At 34.2% G+C, this 24,115-nt stretch overlaps 2 protein-coding genes across 3 annotated transcripts; both read right to left on the reverse strand.

Moving 5' to 3' along the window:
• Positions 1-9,187: 9,187 nt before the first annotated feature.
• LOC114093687 (olfactory receptor 4A16-like) lies at positions 9,188-13,192 on the reverse strand. Of its 2 annotated transcripts, XM_071617096.1 has the most exons (2): positions 12,286-13,192; positions 9,188-9,222 (listed from the first exon to the last, which is right to left on the reverse strand). In XM_071617096.1, the coding sequence occupies exons 1-2, from the start codon at positions 13,190-13,192 to the stop codon at positions 9,188-9,190; spliced, it is 942 nt and encodes a 313-aa protein (XP_071473197.1). The 2 variants fall into 2 exon arrangements, with proteins under 2 accessions (XP_071473197.1, XP_027792358.2); XM_027936557.2 differs by lacking the exon at positions 9,188-9,222 and having other exon boundaries at positions 12,281-13,192.
• Positions 13,193-22,281: 9,089 nt separating this feature from the next.
• Positions 22,282-23,205, reverse strand: LOC114093745 (olfactory receptor 4A47-like). Its single transcript, XM_027936639.2, has one exon. The coding sequence runs from the start codon at positions 23,200-23,202 to the stop codon at positions 22,282-22,284; it is 921 nt and encodes a 306-aa protein (XP_027792440.2). The 5' UTR covers positions 23,203-23,205.
• Between the last annotated feature and the right edge of the window lie 910 nt (positions 23,206-24,115).

The raw sequence follows: 24,115 nt of genomic DNA on the forward strand, positions 1-24,115 counted from the left end.
ATTTGTAGAGTGCTTGCCCAGCATGCATGAGGCCCTGGGTTCAAATCCAGAACCATGAAAAAAAAAGGAAAGAGCAATCTTCTCAAATAATAAAATTCCAAATAAATACATTTGACAAAATCAAAATTTTTTAAATAATTTAGCAAAGGATACCATAAAGCCAATAGTAAAAAGGTATGTGGAGCCAAGATGTACATTTTAGAAGACATACAGAAAGGTAATATCTAAAATAGACAAAGGGCTTTAAGCAATTAATACATAAAAGACAAATAAATAGTAATGTAGAACAAGGATATGAATAATCAATTAAAAGAGAAACACATCCATATGGCCACGAAACATAGAATAAGATGCTGAAACTCACCTGTTAACATAAAAATTAAGAAAAGACATTACTTTATATCTATCAGACTGACAAAAATGTAGTTGGTAAAAATGAAAAGGAAATTTTCTTACACTGCTAGCAAAATATAAATTGTATAACAGTTTTGATATAATTTGACAAATTCTGAAAGTAAAAATACATGTACATTTTATATCTGTAATGACACTTCTGTTCCATAAAATCTACTCCATAAAAATAAAATCCCCAGCACATAGGATATTTTCATGGCAGGTTTTGAGGCTTTATTTTTAATGGCATCTAAAAAAATAAAACTTCCAAATTCAAAGTGAATTTCAACAAAGAAATGCTTGAATAGAACTTCTATCAAATGGAAAATAGCCATTTAAAAATAATAATTACAGCTATGTTAATATTCTTAAAGAAAATGTCCCAGGTTATTGTTTAATAAGAAATAAACAAACATAGAATTATGTATAATAAGATTGTTATAAAGCAATAATAAAAATATCATACATTCATCCACTTACAAATGTCTATAATTTTATTAGTATGGAAAAATATGGAGAGATATGTGTTTTGTTGCAAACATTCTTACATCTGTGTTATTGATGCAGGGAGAAGCAAGGAATTGAGTGTAAAAGGATGAAAATGACAAGAGAGGAGAATCCAAGCTAGAGAGAGACTCACACAGAGAGAGAAAGAGAGATTACACACACACACACACACACACACAACCTTACATAATCAGTAAAATCAACATTCACTAGCCCAGTTATCCCTTAAAATAATTCTGGTAATGACAATCAGTTACTCATAATCCTCTCTTGATAGTCACTTCCTTCTGACTGCATAATTCTCCCCTGCTTGCTCTTCATAAACGTGGATTGTCTGTGTTCCCAACCACCTTCCGTCTCTTTGCTCATGCAATAGATCTGGTCTCCACTACCATTCTTCAGTACATGGCTCCTATAATTTCTCCCTCCATTTCCTGTATCATCATTTTTTCTGCTTCTTCTGCATAATTCTCTAAGCCTATTTAAAAAGAAATATCCAAATCCATTCATGCCCACATCTCTTTCAAGCGAGCGCTCCACATCCATGCCCTGTATACACAACCCTGTATACACAACCCTATGATTTACTGAATCCAATAGTCACCTTCAGTCTTGGCAGGAGATCTGCTATTCTTCTGACCTAAAGTAACAGCTTGCTGACTTACGTTTTACAATGGGTTCTTGAAAGTCACAGATGTTACATCATCCGCTAATTTTTAACATGCCAAAAAATACTTAGAGAATAATTCAGTTGGCTTTATGAGGTGATTCACAAACACCTACCTGTACATTAAAATATCTCCCAAATGGTTCCACTTGAAATTAGTTTCTAAGAACAAATCAGTTAGAGAAAATAAATTCATTCTGGGATTTTATAATATTAAAATATCCAAAAATAATATTACAGATTTGAGTCAATTCAAAACACAAAAATGTATTTTAGCAATCACAAAAAACCCCTAGTGATTATTAAAATTACATAGAAAATCTTACGAAAACAACTTTTGCAATTTGTATTTTATACTAATACAAATGAAATAGCCTTTAAAGCATTTTGATTCTTAGTCAGGTATACTAGTCTGTTTTCATGCAGCATAACTGAATCTTGGATTGTCTAAACAATGAAGAATAATTCTGATCCCTATCTTATTATGTTTCTAGTTTATCATTTCAATTTAAAAACTAGTCAAGTGAATATTGATGTAGACAACCATCTTTGAGGTAAGGGCAGAGGTCTGAGCACACTTTATCTAGATTTGAACCACAGCACATATTGTCAAATCATGCAAGTGCTGCCTCTCCAAGGGTGACTTTTCTCTAATTAAATTCATTGGGACCTTCAGTATAATTCTGAGTGTAGACTATGCATCTCCAGAGATGCCACAAGAATAATAACTATGCAGAACAAGATTTACAAAAACATGGGCTCTGGGGAAAAGATCCTAAATGAACATCTTGAGGTCAAATCACCAAAAGGAGTCTAGTGTGAACAGAAATGAAATTGTACAAACTTTCCTATAAAAATTGTGACCTGCAAAATAGGTGAATTCAGTGAGTATACAGTTTAACTTCTGGGTTTTCAGTTGACTTCTGTACCCACAATCAGATAGTGAGGGGAACTGATTTCAGAGGACAAGTCACTGAAAAATCCATTCAAGTGCAGATGAAGTGGGTTCACCGCTCAAAAAAAAAAAAAGCTCATATTTATCACATAGTTTCAAATGGAACAATTGATAGTATGTGTATTAGTAGAGGATCAGGGAATGAGAAAACAGGGGTAGGATGATTCTAAATATTTCCATGTGTTTAAAGAACATTCACCAAAATACACTGGAGCATAACATCCATTGATAAATATTTCAAAGTACTTAAATCAGATAGAATATATATCTGATTATAAAGAACTTAACTAATTATTGATTAAAAATGTAACTAAATTTTCCCCAATTATTACAAATTTAGCAACCCAAGTGATTTGAAACACAATAATCTAACTGCAGATTGAAGAGTGACCACCATTAACGTCCAGGGATAGGAGTGGGGAGAGAGAGGAGATTGGAGGGGTGAGAGACAGGAGGTTTGGGGGAATTTGGGAGTGAAATTGACCCATTTTGTTTTTATGTATGTGCAAACATATCACAACGAAACTCATCATTCCATGCAATTGAGATGCAACTATAAATTAAAAAATAGTCTAACTATAAATCTCACTGTAATATATTTTACAAGTAGAAACACATGTGAAGAAATGCTCATCTGCACTGGGAATTAGTCATATTTTAGCTAGTACCATCAGCATTATTTTCTGTTTTTAAATTTTCAAAGATATACAGTTATACACCTATTGATGTATAATTGCCAAATAGGAATCACATATACTTCATGAGTATAACTAGATTTTTTGATATTTGTATATATTGTGAAATAATCACTACAATTATACAAATCACCTCAGATAGCTATTATTTTCTTTCACTTATTTTTGTGGTTAGAACACTAAAAACCTATCCTTTTAGGAAATGTCAAGTATACAATACAGTCTTGGTAACTGTGGCTACCATGCTCTATTTCATTTATCTCACGCACTGGAACTCTGTAGCCTTTACTACAACCTACAAAGCACCCAGGCTTCCTTGTAGCCTTTCCCATCTTCTCTCCTTCTCTAGGCCTTAACAGCAGCACTCTGCTCTCTGCTTTTATGTGTTTGACATTTTATATTCCACATTTAAGTTAGATCAACCTTAGTTGTTCTGACTCTGACTAACATAATGTCCCCTGGGTACACATGACAGGCTATCTTTGCAATTTAGGGCTAAATTACATATAATATGCATGTGTATAGTATATCTCTTTATTCATTCATTTAAAATGGACATGCCAGAGTTTTCACGTGCTAGTTATTTTTTTTAATATTTTTTTAGTTGCCAATGAACTTTTATTTTATTTATTTATATGCGGTGCTGAGACTCGAACCCAGTGCCTCACACATGCTAGGCAAATGCTCTACCACCGAGCCACAGTATTCTGACATTTAGCAAATATTTTTTAACTGAACTGAACTAATCCTTGACTGTCCCCAACTACTGCCTGAGCAGCTGGTAGATGGATCTCAGAACTCTTGAGGTGAGCTGGTTAGTGAGGGGGGAGATGATAGAAGCTTACAGGAGAGGTGAGAACAGAGTAGCAAGGCTAATAACATAACACTTCTTAAGTACAAAATGTGCTTCCAAGAACTTCATGTCCAGATTCCAAAAGACAGCATACTCAAGGGAAAATTCCATACTCAGCATGAGAATGCATGGGTTTGTCATTTTCTAAATGTAATTACAAGTAGGTTTCAGTTGACACAGTGGAAAAGAAAGGGATTGAACTAGATGATGTCAGCATCATTGCCTGTCCAACTATCTACAACACTATTTGGGTATTAACCTTACTTTTTTCTAATCTATTGACATTTCTTCTTTTTTAACATTTCCATAACCAAATAACAACTTCTGAGCTTATTACAGTTTCTTGGAAATGGTTAGGTGAATGGAATGTGATAACTACTGTTTAAACAATGACCACTAAATTCCTCATCCCTTGTAGCCTTGCTAGGACCCAAGAGAGCACAGCCCAGTGAATAATGTGGGCTCTGGAGTCACAGTCCCTGGGTTGCAGTACATGTGGCTGTGGGCAGCTGAATATACCTCAGTGTACCTTCATTTTATCAGTGTTAAAATGGGGATACCCATAGCATTTACCTACCAGTGGTTTTTTCTAAAAATTACATGTGGAGTCCTGGAGCACTATTGGAAACTTACAAAATCTAAAAAGCGATAGCTGTTATTAATGTTTCTGAATGCTTCACTGTGAGCACTGGATCAAAAGAAAATTGCTGGAATCTCTGTCTATCCAATAAGAATTAATGACGTAGTCCAGGGTATAAAGAAGGGTATACCTGTAATTCATAGACCACTTTGGGGTATAAGATAAGATTGTATGTCATAGGAATTATAGATTTTATTGTATATAAGTAAATACCAGCAATATTCACAATATTCCTGTGAAGGAACATATTTAGACTAGAAGCAAGTAAGGGCATTCACATGGATTCACATTCACATGGACGTGTGCAGAATGAGTGTGAGTTTTCCCTAGAAGCAGCTGTGATGAACATTCTACACCTCTCCCTCCCATTACTTCTTTCATCAGATTCAGGAGTCCTGTCATTGTTGAAACTGCAGACTGGCAAAGGCTCACTTGCTGAAGAATGGAAGCGTATGAAGCAGTCTATGTCCAGTTCTCTTTGTTTTACATCTTACTTTTTGAATGAGTAGTGTCCTTTCTCACACTAATTATCAATATAGCCTTTCACCAGGAAAAGTCTACTAGCCAGGTTAATTATTTACATAATGGGCTAAAATAGACTATTTGCACTATATTGTATAGTGTACACTATTGAATGATAAAAAAATTGTTATTATTCTTTCAACTTAAACCATGAGGTAAACTCTTTTCTAGGAAAATGAACATAATTTAACAGAATTTTTAAAAACATGGCTTCTTAAAATGATAGTCTTATATTTTTTCTGTAAAATAATGTTTTTTAAAAAATTACATCCCCATAACCACACACAGTATTTGGGTCCCTTTTGATAAAATTATATATAAAAGAAATTTTATTTTAATCCCCATTCCACATCCCTTTTCCTCCCATTCTTCCTTTCTTTTCTCCCTCTTCTACTCTACTGATATTCCTTTTACTCTTTCATTTATTTATTTTGATTGGTGCTTTCTGCATAAGCATAAAGGAAATATTCCTTTTGGCACATTTACATACATACATAACATGATTCCATAATTTTAAAATGCCCCATATAGTTAGTACTTTAGCAGTTGTATAAGTCTAGTGATGGTAGATGAGGTACTTCCCTGTTTCTTTATACATACTAACATGTTAGCTTGGATAATTTTAAGATTAACATATAAATGATTTGTGTGCTTCCAGAACATAATTAGATATGTGTTCCTTTACATTCTAACACAGTTCACATGATATGAAATTTTAGATTCATTGACTCAAATAAATTTAAAAATAATTATAATTCTAACATCATGTTGAATATAATATTAAAGTAATAAATGCCCTGGATTATTTGCTATGTAAGTAACATGTATCACTTTTCTGTCAAAATGAAAAATGAACATCTTATTAGGCTATAACACTAAAACAATACGTATTTTGTGTGTTCTGAATAATATCTGTTTTCCCAACTTAATTTTCCCAATTCAGATACTGCCTGAACTGTAAGACATTCTCTGTATTTCAGTAGATCACAGAACTTTTCAACAAATACTCATTTTCAGTTGTTCCAAGAATTTACATCTTGGGTCTTGTCCTTGCTCCAAAAATCAATGTTTCTATCAGTGAGGGTGCCAGCAGGTGCCTCATGTACCCATGACTCTTCATGAAGACATGATAATATATGGCTATTCAGTGGATCCATGAATAGTTCCAAGTGATTAGAGCAGACATATTTCCATGGATCTCCATTATCTCAGGCTTTCAAAGAAATGTAAATTTATCTAAGTGAATACCTGAAATATAAAAATATTTAAAAATAATGTCAGTATTTTTTGGACAAAGGCATTTGAATATTCTCACCTGCTGGGAAAACATCTTCATAGAAAAATAATCATGCTATGTTTACAAGATTGTCTAAAAAACTGATCTAATTAGTGCAAATTAACTTGGCCAAACACATTCTTGGTGGTACAAATAAACAAAAGATGCTTAACAACACTAAAATTAGTCATGTGAGTTTTCAGTCAATTATGGTGATGTATATAAAAGGCTCTTTACTTTGAGGATTTATGGTAATTTGTGTGCCTGTTAGGTTCTGCGGCTAACAGGTCAAAAGCTGGGATTTGACCTCATGGAAAAGCTGATGCTGGGCGGCTGGGGTTGTGGCTCAGTGGTAGAGCACTTGCCTAGCCTGTGAGAAGCACTCCATTCAATTCTCAGTGCCGTGTATAAATAAAATTAAGTATAGGTCCATCAACAACTAAAAAAATATTTTTTAAAAAAAAGCTGATGCAGGAGGCTTCTCACATGTAGAGGCAAAACTCTTCAATCTTGAAGTCACTCAAATAGCACCTTCCTGAGGCCCATTCTTTCCTAATTAAAATCATATTCCCTTGTGTCTACTCATTCTATTTCCAGGAAATTGAGCCCTTCCACAAACTTAAGCAAGCAATAATGGATATAACCAAAAAAATATATTTTTTTTTGTCTCAAGGACAAGACAGAAGCTAAAGACATGCTCCAGCTTGGGTAGAATTTGAGCTTCAAAAACCTCTCAGGTCATTCTAATATGAGAATAATATTTCCACTTATATGTGCAGATACAGTCTATGACCTTGAGCATCATCACTACTTTTAATAGATTAGTTTGTTAGTGTATTTGGAACAAATTCAAATGACATAATCTCTCCTGAACAGGTTTCTTCCCTTGAACAATAATTTCCTAGAGAGAAAAGACTTGGGTCTTGTCTAAGTGAATTGGAAACACAATAATGAAAGGAGAAGTAGAGGGAGGGGTGGGGGGCAGGAAGGAATATCAGGGGAATTGGAGAATGATATTAATCAAATTTTTTTGTGCCAGGGATTGAACTCAGGGCTGCCTAATCACTGAGCCATATCCCAAGCCCATTTATATATATACACACCCATATATATATATATATATATATATATATATATATATATATATATATGTATATATATATGTGTGTGTGTGTGTGTGTGTATATATATATATATATTTTTTTTTTTTTTTAATTTTGAGACAAGTTCTCACTACATTGCTTAGAGCCTCACTAAGTTGCTGGGGCTGGCTTTGAACTTGGAATCCTCCTGCCTCAGCCTCCAGAGCCACTGGGATTTTTTTTGGGTGCCCTTCTTCCTCCAGGAGGAAGTCTTTTCTGCTGTCCTTTAATAAAGCCTTCCACTTTTCCACTCTACACTTGCCTCAGCATGCTTCTCTGGTGTTATACTTCAGCATTTCAGGAAGCAAGGACTCATCACCGGTAAACAGAAGATACACAACCGATTAACAAATATATGAAAAAAACTATTCTACATCTGAGAAATGCAAATCAAAACTAAGATTTCATCTCACACCAGTCAGAATGGCAGCTATGAAAAATACAAACAACAATAAGTGTTGGTGAAGGTGTGTGGGGGGTAAGGCATCCTCATACATTGCTCTTGGGACTGCAAATTGGTGCAACCAATCTGTAAAGCAGTATGGGGATTCCTTGGACTTGGAATTGAACCACCATTTGACCCAGCGATTTCACTCCCCAGTCTATACCCAAAGGACTTACAATCAGCCACAGCAACAAATTGGAAGACTTCCCAAGGTCTCAGATCTCCTCTAATTGATCTATTCTTCAAAGAAATTCCAAATAACAACTCAAGTTTTTGAAGGAAACTGACAAACCTATTAAAAAAATTGCCTGGAAAAACAAAAGAACTAGAATAACCAGGCATTGTGGTATATGTCTTTAATCCCAGTGGCTTGGACATAGTTGAAGGCCTGCACTACTGGATTTCCATACCTACCATGAAGTGTGATGTTGGAGATGAGACAAACATAGGTTACTGAAACAGAACAGATAGTCCAGAAATAGACACACACATCCAGTGGGTGAAACAAAAGTGCAGAGGCAACTCAAAATAGAGCAGCAGTCTTTCAATAATCAGTTAGGTAATAATTGTATTAATTTGAAAAGATGAACTTTGATTAACACTTCACAACATAACCAACAGTTAGCCCAAAATGGCTTATAGACTTAAACATTCTAAAACTATAACATATCTAAAGGGATGAATATCAAGGGAAAAACTTTGTTGAGTTAGGCAAAGTTTTCCTAAATATGACAATAAAACCACGATCAACAATAGAGTATGTATTGTATGTACTCCATAAAAAATGATGAATTCCATTGCTTACACATTTTTTTGAGAGCATGTGAAAAGGTGAGTCACAAATGGGGACAAACTATTTGCAAATAATAAAACTTATGAAAGGACTTATTTCCAGAATATGTAATAAACTCAACTTTCAGTAGTAATAAATAACTCAAAAATCAAAAGAATAAGAGACAAAAAACCAAAGAAGATATATAATTCATAATGCAGCACATTAAAAGTTGTTTAATATTATTAGTCATTCAAAAATAAAAATTAAAACCACAAGATATCAATACACACCAATGATAATGGCTACACTTAAAAAGTTCAATACCACCACATTCTGATAAGGATGGAGAGAACTTAAATATCATTTGTTGATACCTGAGAATCAAAAGGCTTTACTTTAGAATATAGTTTAGCAGTTTCTTACAAAATCAAACATACTCTTACCATAAAATAGCTCTTCTCTTATTTACCCAAATATAATGAAAACTTATGTTTATGTGAAAACCTACACATCGATATACATATTATATTAAAACAATTTTAGTCATAATCTCAAACATCTGGAAACAATGCAAATAATTCTTTCTAATTGGGAAAGGTATATTGCCAATATATAGCCCTATATGTGTGCATGCTTTTATACACACACACACACACACACACACATATATATATATATATATATATATATACACACACACACTCATGAACAGAGATTGAGAGATCAGTAAAAGAGAATGAAGGACTTCATTTGATCCAAACATATACAAGTTTTAGAATAAAATAAAAGTTGGATTTTGAAACATTGGGAAAAATAATTATACACCTATAAAAATTTCCATCTAGAAAAAAAATAACTGAAACTCAATCCCTTAGTAAACTCCTTGTATCAAAATAAACTCCAAATGGAACCAACATATAAACATAAAATATAAATCACAAAAATTCTAAAAATATATGCTTAAAAATGTGAAAGAATATTTTGGTAGAAGTAAAATGAGGGGATGGGATGTAGCTCAGTTGGTAGAGTACTTGCCTGGCATGCACAAGGCCCTGGGTTCAATCCACAAACACACACACACAAAAAAAATGTAAAATGAGAAAAACCCTTCCAAACAAGATATAAAGACCAAAGAAAATATTGATCAACTTAACTATAGAAATACAGAATTATTGCTACACAGTCAGATATTATTTAGTGGCATAAAACATAAAAAATGAATCACAACATGGAAAATAATAATTATATTTGCAGTGATAAAAGTATGCATATATAATTAAATCATAAAAATTATTAGTTTGCAAATGACTGGCAATCACAGAAAATAGATAAAAGTCATTAATAGCCAATTTATAGAAAAAATATGAATTATTTTAAACATGTAAAACTATGTTCAAATTGGATTAAATTTATCTAATTCAATTAAAATACACAATTGAAAACTTTAATCAAATTGTCATATATCAAAACTGTCTTTGAAGCACAGTTTTTGAGAATATGGATGAACAAATATTCTCATAGATTCTAGGCAGTAGCTTATCTTGGGTGGCATTTTGTCAATAACTCTGAAGATCAACATTTTAAATATGTGTTTTAAATATGTATGTAACAGTCTAATTCCTAGGAACTCACTTAGATATATTTAAAAGTTTTTCTTGTATAATTATTTGTCATAGGAAGTATTTGGTAACAACCTGAAGAACCTAAAGAACACTGAACACATCACCCTGAATATATCTTTTTAAGGGAATATTACACAGAAAAGGGAAAACTGAAAATAAATAGAAAATGAGATCTGTGAACTAGATCTTCAAGAAGTTGAGAAATAAATGAAATTTTTTTTTGTGCACAGATTTGAACCCAGAGAGGTTCAACCACTGAGCCACATTTTCAACACTTTTTATTTTTTGAGACAATGTCACAATAAGTTGCTTATTAAGGCCTTGCTAAATTGCTGAGGTTGACTTTGAACATGTGATCCTCCTGCCTTGGTCTCCCAAGTCACTTGGATTACAAGCATGTGGCACCATACCCAGTGCAAACTTTCCTACACAGGAAAAATATGACTCATATCTCTATCTAAATATGCTCATATTTGTTAAGAACAAATTCTTGAAGAGCCTTAGCAATACAGTCCAGTGTGTGCATCTGGGAGTAGCCCTGGAAGACCAGTGAGGGATGGGGAGGTTTATTCTACAGTTTATCATTTCATATGAGCTCTGGTTTTAATATTTTTAATGTTGATTATTATCTATTATGATTTCCTTTCTGTTTTTAAAAGTAAAACTATTAAACTAAAAATGGGCATATGTAATAAATTGAAATCAAATAGCATAGTCTACATAGTATTATTTTTAATTAGTATTTTAAAAGAATGAAAATAAAAGAAGTAAAAAATAAAACGAGGAATGGCAAAGTAAATCATAACATGCAATCACCTATAAAAGTGAATGTATAAGTATCCTAGAAAACAAAATGTAATTTCAATCAGGATGCCATAGAAAGTATGTGTGAAAGAAAAAGAGGAAATCCAGGTATCAGATGACTGAACGGGCTGCATAACCCATTACATGTTCACACAGGGGATGACTCAGCCGGGAAATGATGAGACTAAACCACAGGATCATATCTAAGAAAGTTAGCATGGTACATATAAAGAAACTTGAGAAAACTGTGTTCTATTATAAAGCAATTTTAATAAATATAAATAATGAGAAAATATAAATGTTATATTTTAATAAAATGTACATTTAAAATTAAGCTGGTTTTAATAGCTATAAAAGGATTCAAGAGGGATCAGTAGAGTGGAGGGAGGGAACCGCAGGTGGGGAGCAGGGAGTGCCAGAGATTGAAATGAAGGGGGTTAGAGTTTATACTTGTTTGATTAAGTCAAGATGTATATTGGTGTGTGATGTAACAAAAAAATTAAAATAATAAAAAATGATTAAACAAAAATGTAGCATTGGATTTACTTCTTGGGAGAGAGGAATGCTATCAGGAATGCGCACAAAAGTAGTTTCAATGATGTCAAAGATATTAGAAGTGAGACACTACACAATTTACAAATGAATTTCATTTATTATTGGATATATGTAAAATTATAATATAGTATTCTAAGATGATATAATAATATGATAGAATAACAATTAAATAAAATTATAGGATAAAGAACAAATTTTAGTTTTACCTGTACTTGTAATAAGACAAGCCTGTTTTTTTTTTTTCATTTTCCAGATAGTCTCTATTAGTATGATTTAAATCAGAAAGAATAATGTACTCTGGTTTTGTAAAAATAAAGAGAAGCATCCATTGAGACTTGACTATATCACCCTTTAGCAAAATTTACTGCCTGTTTGTTACGTTAGAATTAGCATCATGTTGAGCAGGGAGCATTCTTATTCGATCTGTAGTTAACTTTTAAACCAGAGTTTTTTCATAGCATTTTTTATCTCTCCATTTCTTAAAGTATATATTAAAGGATTCAACATGGGAGTGATAACAGTATAAACTATAGTCACTGATTTATCAATAGAAAAGTTGGAAACAGGTCTAGCATACATGAAAATACAGGGAACAAAAAAGAGGACAACCACTGTGATGTGGGAGATGCAGGTGGACAGGGCTTTGCGCCTCCCTTCCAGGCTGTAGGTTTTAAGGGAGTTTAGGATGAACCCATAGGAGATCAGGAGAAGGATAAAAGTGACCATACAGATTGCTCCACCATTGGCAACCACAGTGAGACCTATAAAGTAGGTGTCAGTGCATGCAAGTTCCAATAATGGGTACATGTCACAGATGAAGTGGTCAATGACATTGGGACCACAGAAGGGGAGATTGTACACAAAGGCAAGCTGAACCACAGAGTGTACAAAACCTCCCGCCCAGGCCACCACCAACAGGAGGATGCAAACCCTTCGATTCATGATGCTCAAGTAGTGCAGTGGCTTACAGATGGCCACATAGCGATCATAGGCCATCACCACCAGAAGGAAGACTTCAGCCCCCCCAAATAGGTGTTCTATGAAGAGCTGGCCCATGCATGCTGGGAAGGAAATCGTCTTTATATCACAGAGTAAGTCTGTAATCAGCTTGGGTGAGATAGCACTGGAATAAAGAGCATCCATGAGTGACAGATAGGCAAGGAAGATGTACATGGGGGAGCCCAAAGAGGAGCTGGCAATGACAGTCACCACAATGAGCAGGTTGCCCATCATTGTCACAATGTAGATGAGTGAAAACATGGCAAATAATGCCTTTTGTCCATCAGGATCCTGGGTGAGGCCCAGAAGGACAAATTCTGTGACATTGTTATTTTCTCCCATTTACTTTCCCATGAAAGCTTCTATCAGAGTTGAGAGCTCAGGAGGACATGACCTTCCTGAAACTGTGAACAGGACCATGAATGCCCTCTGTCATAGAGCACATCTTCATCTTTCTGCCTGTCAACGTTTAGTAAGCATCTGTTGAGGTCCTCTTCCTAGGAGTCCAGTAGACCTTCTCTTGACAATTGTATTTCCCTTTGGATGATTCTGTTGGACTTACGAATAAGAGGTTCTATCTTAAGATCTCAGTGGGTCTCTATGGAGAGGAGCAGATAGAGGCACCACTGTCATTCATACATTTAATATCTTCTTTCAATCATCTTCTTGGCACAAAAGACAGCTATCATGAACAAGAAAAGACTTTCTGCTTTCAAGAAACCTACCCTATAGTGTTGGCATAAATCCTAAATATACGTATTGATGTAGAGTTAGTACTTTGAGTCAGTTTTATTTATGGGGAATAACATTACAAAATGATACATGTAGCACTGAAAGTATCACCTCTTCTGAAGAATCTAGCTCAATACTCTAATAGTGCACCATTAGACATCCACTGTGCATGTCTCAATGACATTCAATCCTCATACCTGCTCATTAAATTTCAAAAATGGACTTGAACTAGATCAAATAATTACAAAAATGATAGAATACATTTCCCCTTGTACCAATTACTTCTTTGGGCTCTGAATGTCAACGTTTTTGACATAGAGCTATAATTCTGTATCTATTCTTACCTCTGTCAAATTCTGTACACTTTTACATACACTATCCTGATTTTAACAAATATTTTTTTAAACCAGAGAGAGAGAGAGAGAGAGAGAGAATTTTTTTTAAATATTTATTTTTTAGTTCTCGGCGGACACAACATCTTTGTATGTGGTGCTGAGGATCGAACCCGGGCCGCACGCATGCCAGGCGAGCGCACTACCGCTTGAGCCACATCCCCAGCCCTTTAACAAATATTTTTAATTTTATTGAACTAACCCTTCAGTGTCACCATCACCAACTACTGTATCAGCTACTAGTACATCTTTGTTTCATAATTCTTGGTGTGAACTGGGTGGTAAGGAAGAAGAGAGAAACTGAAAAGTAAGAGAACAGTGAGGTAAGGCTTTATATCTAATGTTTCTTAGTACAGTCAGTGTTCACAAATAGAACTTCACTGTGTAGATTCCAGAAGGCAGCACACTGGAAGGAATGAGAAGCTTGGTAAGGCATGAATTTTCGTCATTTTTCTTAATGAAATTACAAATATGTTTCCATTTTCACATTGGAAAATGAAGAGACTGAACTACATGAAATCAGAATTCTTTCCTGTCTAACTACAACACTATAAATGTTTTGAACCTACCTTTACTTATACTTTTTATTCTTTTCAACTCTAAGATTTGTATAATAAAATTAAATCCTCAAGGTTATCACTATTTAAAAGTGCTAGCCAGTGGTATGTAGGCTGTGATTAGTATTGTGACTAAATAATGACTAAATTTCTCATTCAGTGGTTATCAACATAGGATCCAAGACATTCATGGAGAGAAAGCAGAGCACCTTGGTGAATAATGTAGATTCTGGAGCAATCCCAATTGCATCCACCTGCTATCCACATGAGCATGGGCAACTGAATATACCTCCTTATGCCTCTGTTTCATCATTTTTAGGATAGGGATACCCATAAACCTACCTGTTGGGGTATTTTTATGAAATGTAAGTTACTTGAAGTGAGTGCTGTTGGGTACCCGGTAAAATCTAAATGAATGAGAGGTATTATTAATATTTTTCAAAATTTCACTGTGAGCATTGAATCAAAATAAATTAGACTCCGGATCAATCCAATAAGAATAATTGACCAAGTTCAGGATTTAAAGAACAGTATTCGTGTAACTTATGAACACATTTTGGGGTATAAGATAAAAATACATGTCTAAGGAATTATCTATTACATTATATATAAGTATTAGCAATATTTACCTGTGCAGGAATATACTTAGACAGAAAGCACGTGAGAGGATGTAGCTCACATGGATTTAGTAGTGGGGAGAACATGTGAAGATGAGCTTTCTCTAGAATCCAGCTGTGATGAACCTTCTACATGTCTTCTTTACATTAGTGCTTCTTTCTGATTCAGGAATTGTGTGGATGTCAAAGCTAAGGACCAATAAAGGCATATCTTGAAAAACACAAGAGTATAAAGTAGTCCTTGTTCAATTATTTTTGTTTCATTTTTACTTTTTACAATGTTTGGTGTATTTACTCTCATTAATTGTCAATGCAGAATTTCACAAGGATAAATATTCTATAGACCATGCAGTAAAAACAGAGTGTCCAAACTATACTATATACATTATGTGAATGATAAAAATATGCTATGCTATGTGAACCACATAAATGTATAGTTTAAGTTATTAAAGATTTGATACTATAAACACTGAAAAAATAATATTACTATACTTTCCATCTAAACCATGAAATTAACACTATACCATAAAAATTAATTTGATACAGTTTTAAAGAAAATGGCTCTTTAAAATGATACTCTTATAATTTAAAATTGCCATATATAGTTCTTTACTATAACAGATGACAGTAAAAGAGGTATTTGCCTGAGTATGGATTTCTCTATACCCATGTACTATGATGTTTGATGGGATAATTTTAAGACTGACCATAAAAGCTCCTATATGCTTCGGGGAAATAACAGACATTTGTTCCCTTACATTCTGACATGCTTGGTATGATGTACAATTTTAAAGTCATTAATCCAAATGTTCTAAAAATAATTATACTTTTTTTGTTTACACATCATAAAAAATATATCATAAATTAAAGCAATAAATGCATTTGATTATTGCTTATACATGTAACAAGTATCACTTGTCATTTGGCAAAATGAAAAATAAATATTAATCAGGCTGTAGCATTAACCAAATATACTTGGTACATTTTAATTAATTTCTGTTTTGCCAACTTAATTTTCCCAATTCAAATACCTCCTTTGAGAATAAATGACCTGTAAGATATTTGCTGTATTTCAATAGATCACAGGACTTTTCAATGAGTTTTCATTTGCAGTTGTTCCAAGAACTTACAACTTGGGTCTTGTCCTTGCTCCAAAACTCAATGCTTCATTTACTAGGGTGCTTGCAGTGTCTCATGGACTTATGATTCTTCATAGAACACATGATAATATATGGCCAGTCAGTGGATCCATAAATAGTATCAAGTGGCTATAACAGACGTATTTCCAAAATTTCCCATTATCTCAGTCTCTCAGGGAAGTATAAATGTATCCAAGTGAATACCTTAAATATAAAAACATTTTTAAATGTCTGTATTTATTGCAAAAACATAGTTGAATATTCTCATCTGCTGGAAAAACATCTTCATAGAAAATAACATGCTATGTTTGCAAAACTATCTAAAAAACTGACCTAATTATAATTTCAGGAAAACTAATGGAACTGGAGAGGATCATGTTGAGCAAAATAAGCCAAACTCAAGATCAAGGGTCATATGTTCTGTCTCATATGTAGAAGCTAGGAAAAAAAAAAAAAACTATTTTTAAGAAAAGTGACCTCGTGAAAATAAAAGGGAGACTAGTACAATTGAAGAAGGTAGAGGAGGGAAGAGGGGAGGAAAAGGATGGTACTGGGAAATTAAATTGATCAAATTATGTTATGTTCACTCACAAATACATCACAATGAATCTCACTATTATATATAATAATAATGCATCCAAATTTGATCTAATTAGTAAAAATTAACTTGGCTGAACACATTATTTGATGACAATTAAACAAAAAGTCAAACAACACTAAAATTAGTTACATGATAGTTTTATCTATTTTAGACAATTATTGTGAAGAAAACAAAAGGATTGAATTTGAGTGTTTATGAAAATTAATTTCCTACTTATTCAGCACTACCTACTTACTACAGCAGAGACTGAGATGTAACCTCATTAAAAAGCTGATGATGGAGTTTTTTCATAGGTAGAAGCAGAACGCCTCAGTCTATTGTTGAAGATCAAAAGCATCTTCATAAGTTCGGTTCCTTCCTAATTAAAACATGTTCCCATATCTGTACAATCTCACTCCCAGAAAACCAAGAACATCTGGAAATTTCTGTGAGCAGCCACAACTATAACAAGAGGGCTAGATGTTAACAAAAGACATGTTCTAGTTTGAGGAGAATTTGAGTTTTCAGAATCTCTTGGATCATTCTATCAGGAAAATAATCCTTCCACTTAAATGTGCAGATAGCATCTGAGACTTTTTTTTATATTATCTCTATTTCTAATAGATTAGCTTGTTAGCATATTTGGAATGAATTCAAATGAAGTAATCTCTCCTGAACAGGTCTCTCCCTTGAACAATCCCTAGAGGAAAAGGACTTGGTCTTGCCAAGAAAAAGTAGCTGACTCTCAAGTGCTGTGAAAACATATCTCATTTGAAAAGAAAAAAAAAATCCAAATTCCAGGGTAATGCTGGTCTCATAGAATGAGTCTGAAGAATTATATTTCCCTTTTAAGTTTTTGGAACAGAGAGCAATAAGCATTAGTTCTTCCATAAAAGATTGGTAGAGCCAGGTGCAATGGTGCATGCCTGTAATCCCAGCCACTCAGGTGGCTGAGGGATGAGGATTGCAAGTTTAAGGTCAGCCTCAGCAACTTAGAGAGGCCCTAAGTAACTTAGCAAGACCCTGACTCAATATTAAAAAAAATAAAAAGGGCTGGGGATATAGTTCAGTGGTTAAGCACCCCTGGGTTCAACCCTCAGTACCACCACACACACACACCCAAAATTTGATAGTATTCTACAATCAAGCCATCCAGTCCTACGATTTATTTTTTCCTAGGGTGATTTTTTATTTCTGACAGAGTTTTGGTACTCAATATTGCTTAACTTAGATCTGTTTCTTCAATTTTCAATCTTATTATTATATGTGCGCAGGAATTTATCTGTGTCTTCTATATGCAATTTGTCCATGTGTGCTGCTTCCTTATAAGAATCACTAATGATCTTCCATATTTCTGTGGTGTCAGTTGCAATATCTTCTTATTCATCTCTGATATTGTTTATTTGAGTCGTCTTTGCTTTGATTAAAACTTTGTTAATTATTTTAACTTTTCAAAAGAACTTTATTTTGTCAAACTTTTTAAATATTACATTTTTCATGCTGTGATTTTTATTTTTTGAAATCATTCAATTTTACATTGGTATAAACTTTCCTTGTTTTGCTTTTGTCTTCAAGGCTAGGGACCCAACCCAGGGCCTTGCACATGCCAAGCAAGTGCTCTCACACTAAGCTGCATCCCTAGCTCTAAACTTTCCTCTTAGTGATGCTTTTTTTTTTTTTCATCCCATATGTTTATATATGTTCTGAGCCAATTTTTGTGTCAAGAAAGTTTTCCTTCCCTTTTTATATCTTCATTAATTCATTTGTTGTTTCAGAGCATGGTTGATTAATTTTCATGTGTTTGCACAATTCCCACAGTTCCCTTTGTTGTTGACTTCTTATTTTGTTATAGTCAGATAAGGGATATGGCATAATTTTGATATTTCAAAAATCTGCTGAGATTTCTTTTGTGACCTAATTTATGATCTATCCTGGAAAATGTTCTGTGTGCTGATGAAAATAACACAAATTCTGCAGCTGTTGTAGGAAATGTTCTACAAATATCTGTTAAGTCCAATTGGTCTATAGTGTACTTGAAGTCTGAGGTTTCTTAGTTGATATTCTGTCCACATGAACTGTCCATTAATGAAAGTAGGCAATATAAGTCCTCATCATCTATTATTATACTAGAGTTTTTAGTTTGTCTCTCCCTTAAGACCTAATATTTCTTTTGCATATTTAGGTGATCAGGTGTTAGGTACATATGTATTTACAGTTGGACATAGAAGCAGGGAATATCCAACAGATCAACTTCTTTGTTTCCATCTCTTAGTGTTTCTCATTAATTATTTTTTTATTGTCAAATGTGTTCAAAACCATTTTTCTTTGTCTCTAGCTTAGAAAGAAAGAAAAATGGACATAGATATAATGGTAAATCTCTCAATTTCTGCATTATGGCCAAAATTAGCATTCCAAGAACAAGTATAATTGAATATTGAAACTTTATTTATATTCATAAATAAGTTCAAAATAAAAATAGTAAATAAATTTTAATAGATTCTTAAGCATAATTGGTTAAATGCTATATCACTTTTGGAAAAATACTTATATTATCAAATAAATATATAAAAGATATGTATATTTTACATATATAATATATGTATATTTTTTTCTTAACATTAAGTGAAGGAATGAATCTTAAACCCAAAGTCAGCACCATGTTTAATAGCAAAATACTAAAATCAATGATTCTTTCTCCAAGTTATTTTAAAAAAGAATATGCCTCCTCTTTATGTGAGTCTTCGTGTCAAAATTAAAATACCTGGAACACAAGTGGAATTCTAGTCATCAAAGATGCCCCTACCACCCTGAGAACAGGCAGTAAAAAGAGTGCATCCTGCACCATGTGAGTTAAGGAAACAGGACCCTCCTCCTACCTGTCCTCCAGCCTCAGCCTCTCCCAATGCCACCAGCCTCCCTCTGCAGACTTCAGACCCACAACACACTCCCTACACAGTAGCCGTCCCTACTGCTATTCATGTTGGAGGAGACACTTCAAAACCTTTACAGGCAAACACCAGTGAAAAACACATAAAATATGAAAACCTGGGCTGATCAAATATGGGTAGACTCGTCCCTTAAAAATTCCTTGTTCAGACTTGTAGAATAAACATATTACATAAATTCACTATTCTTTCTTCTATCTGGAAGACATTCTTGATAACAAATGGAGAAATCTATTGAACCAGCTAACTAATGGACATACCTGTACATAATTTCCTAAAAAACAAATTGCCTATCTTTTTTGGACCAAGGATTGAACCCAAGGGTGCTTAACCACTAAGCAAAATATCCCCAGCCCATTCTTGTGTTTTTTTAAATTTTTTATTTGTTTTAATTTGTCATACATGACAGTAGAATTAATTTATGCACTTTGATATATCATACAAAGATGGGATATAACTTCTCATTTTTCTGAGTGTACATGTTGCAGAATCATAGTGGTCATGCAGTCACATATATACATACAGTAATAATATCTGTTTCATTCTTCTATCTTTCCTATCCCCACATACCCTCCCCTCCCCTCCCATCACTTCCCTCTACCTAATCTAAGGTAAAACTATTCTTCCCAAATGCCCCCCCCCCCCCACCTTGTTGTAAATCAGCATCTGCACACTAGAGAAAACATTCAGTCTTTGGTTTTGTGGGGTTGGCTTATTTTGCTTAGCATGATATTCCCCAACTCCAACCATTTACTGGCAAATGCCATAATCTTACTCTTCTTTAAAGCTGAGTAATAGTCTATTGAGTATATATACCACATTTTCTTTATCCATTCATCCATTGAGGAACAACTAGGTTGGTTCCACAGGCTAGCTATTGTGAATTGAGCTGCTATAAACATTATTTTCTAATTTGAGATTGGTCTTGCTTTCTTGCTGAGAGCCTCATTAAGATGCTGAGACTGGATTTGAACTTATGATCCTCCTGCCTCAGCCTCCTGAGCTGCTGGGACTGTAGGTGTGCATCACTGTGCCCACCAATTTCCTGGAAAACAAATTATCTATAAGTTGTTTTAAGGAAGTGCCTACAGAGTCTACTCAAAGTTGGCTCAAAATGTTTTTTTTTTTTCAAGAATAGGCACAGAAGAAGATACCATCAGAGGCCAATTAATAAATGTGATATTGCAAGTAACTGTTCAGCCAACAGTGATGACCACAGGTATGGTATCTAAGAGCAATTCAGGATCACATGCAAAACCTACTAAAGGCATAATCTGAACCTCAACTTCAAGGAACAGCACACAAACCTAAAGAGGAACACAGGATATTCCACCAAACAACTGCCATGCTCTCTGCAAGTCTTTGAAGAGTGAGAAGGAGAGCACTGGTGTTCTTTTGTGCAGGCCTGGATGGTCATCTGACCTCTTCAAAGGTGACATGATACTTTTCAAGATTGAAATTTAATCATGAGCCATGTAGAGGATTATGAGCTTATCACACATGCAAAAAAAAAAGTTTATAATACAGACATGTGGTGTTTTGTTGCCTGAATCTATTATTAAAATGCTAGTTTCAAGGTGACATTGAGTGAACTACAGAGACAATTCCTGAAAAACAACTTGAGGACACTTGGATTCAGCAAAATAAAATAAAATAAAAAGCTCAGGAATATTTCCCATGAAAGAAATCTATGCTTTACATATGACAGGAAAATGCAATGTGTGACCTTGTATTCTCTTTTGCCGCAAAGATGATGTTATTGGGACAGTCGGTAAAGTGGAAATGAACTGTGTAGATTGTGTAATAGCATTGTCTCGGTGTCAACTTCTTGATTATGCACTGTGCTGTGATTATGCAACTAGTGTCTTGAGTTTTGGAAAGGCTGAGTGTTTTAAGACTAAAGGGTCAACATGTCTACAATTGAATCCTCAGACATTAAGAAAAATTATCAATAAATCTATACAAATGACCTAGTGAAATGAAAAATAAAAATGTGTACATATATATAATCATATATATATATATATACACAAAATATATATAAAATATATGTATCATACGTACTTATACAAAAAAGAGGGACAAGACAGTAAAAGAAAATGAGTAAATGTAAGGATAGTCATAGTTACTAAAACTGAATGTAAAAAATTAAATACAATTCAATTGTATTTATTAATACAATTGTAATAATATAAAATTTTATTCATAAATAGATTGCATATTTCTATTGACTTCTTAGTATATGTGCAGCAAAATTTCATAGGTACCTTGATAAACAAGATATTACATGATGAGCAATACACTGAAGAAATATATTAAGGTCAAAACCTATAATCTATTTTTAATTATGATTATAAAAATGCCTTAGAAAATTACCACCAGTTTTTTAAGTCAGAAATAAATAATGCATCCTAAGGAGACAGCTTCATAGTGAAATGTTTCTCTTTGCAGTGGGAGACTCAATGATTCCTATCTCATGTGACTTATATTCCAGAGTTTCTTCATAGCATTGGTCATCTCTGAGTTTCTCAGAGTGTAGATGAAGGGGTTCAGCATGGGGGTTATGACCATGTAAAACACACTCACTGACTTGTCAATGGGGAAAGTCTTGGCTGGTCTTGCATATATGAAAATACAAGGGACAAAGAAGAAGACAACCACTGTGATGTGGGAGCCACAGGTGGAAAGAGCTTTCCACCTCCCCTCCTGACTCAGGTGCTTCAGAGAGTGGAAGATGATACCATAAGACATGAGTAAGAGCAGAAACAAAATAGAGCACATCAGCCCCCCATTGGCAATCACTAAGAGGCCAGTGACATAAGTGTCAACACAGGCAAGTTGCAATAAGGGATACATGTCACATGTAAAGTGGTCAATGATATTAGAGCCACAGAAAGGGAGCCTGTAAATAGTTCCAAGTTGAAATACAGAGTGCACAAAACCTCCAGCCCAGGAGACTACCAGCAGTACCACACACACCCATGGCCTCATGATAAGCAAATAATGCAAGGGCTTACAGATGGCCACATAGCGGTCAAAGGCCATCACCAACAGAAGAGTGACCTCTGTCCCTCCTAAAAGGTGTTCTGCAAAAAGCTGAAACATACAAAACTTGAAGGATATGATTACTTTTCCTAAAAACAAATTTGAAATCAAATTGGGAGAAATGACTGATGAATAAATGATGTCCAAAAATGACAAGTTAGCAAGAAAGAAGTACATTGGAGAGTGCAGAGTCTTACTGAAGATTACAGTTATGACAATGAGCAGATTCCCCAGCATGGTCAAAATGTAGAAGAACAAGAATATAACAAAAAGTACTTTCTGCTCCTTTGGATTCTGTGTGAGTCCCAAGAGGACAAAGTAAGTTTCATTGTTTCTATGTTCCATTTATTCTTTTATTGATGCTGATTTCAGAGAATAAAGCAGTTTACCTGTAAAACAATGAAAAACTCCTTAGAAGCATTATAACCACATTTATTCATCTGCCATATATACAAGTAAAGTCACACTTGTAATATCAAAAACTCACTTAAGGTTAATTTCATATGAAGAGTTGATAAAATCAATTATTATTGAAAGACTATAGGCCACTATCACTGTATCAATTCTGGTGCTGAATCTTTAGAAAATGATGCCCTTCCTCCAATGACTTTGGCTCACAGTCCACTGGAACTGTTACCCCCAAGCATCTCAGCATTCACATTTCCAAGAACATTGTGTTCACAGTGATTTCTGTTCTCCAAGACAGATGACATCTCCACCACTCTTCTCTTGCTGAGCCCTCACCAGCATCACCTTTCAGTGTTCATATTTCTACCCACCATCTTTTCAAGGCCATCTGGGCTCCTTCTATGATGATTCCCAAACATCTCCCCACATTGATCCATCAATCAATCACAAAGCTGGCTCCATATATCAGACCTTTATTGCAGGAACAGCAACCCACTTTCTGGTACCAAAAGCTGTCTTCATCTGCTGGAGTTACAGCTGTTATAAACACAAATGTGTTGTCTCAGAGCCCTGCAGGTAGACATTCAAAATAAAGGTAGGGGCACTGGTGGCGCCCTCAGAAGACCATGAAGAAAGGACTTGCAGATGACCATCTTGTGTTAATTTGTCATTCTTCCTCATCAAATTTTCTACTCCAGTAGTTTGTAAGTTATATTGGATTGGAACCCAGCCTAATATAATTTTATAACTGGATGATCTTTTCAAACTCCCTATTTCCAAATAAAGCTTTTTTTTTTTTTTTGCAGGATTGTAGGTAGGGCATCAACATATAAATTATATGGGAGGACAC

Source organism: Marmota flaviventris, chromosome 9 (genome assembly GCF_047511675.1).
Source record: "Marmota flaviventris isolate mMarFla1 chromosome 9, mMarFla1.hap1, whole genome shotgun sequence".
NCBI lineage: Eukaryota > Metazoa > Chordata > Mammalia > Rodentia > Sciuridae > Marmota > Marmota flaviventris.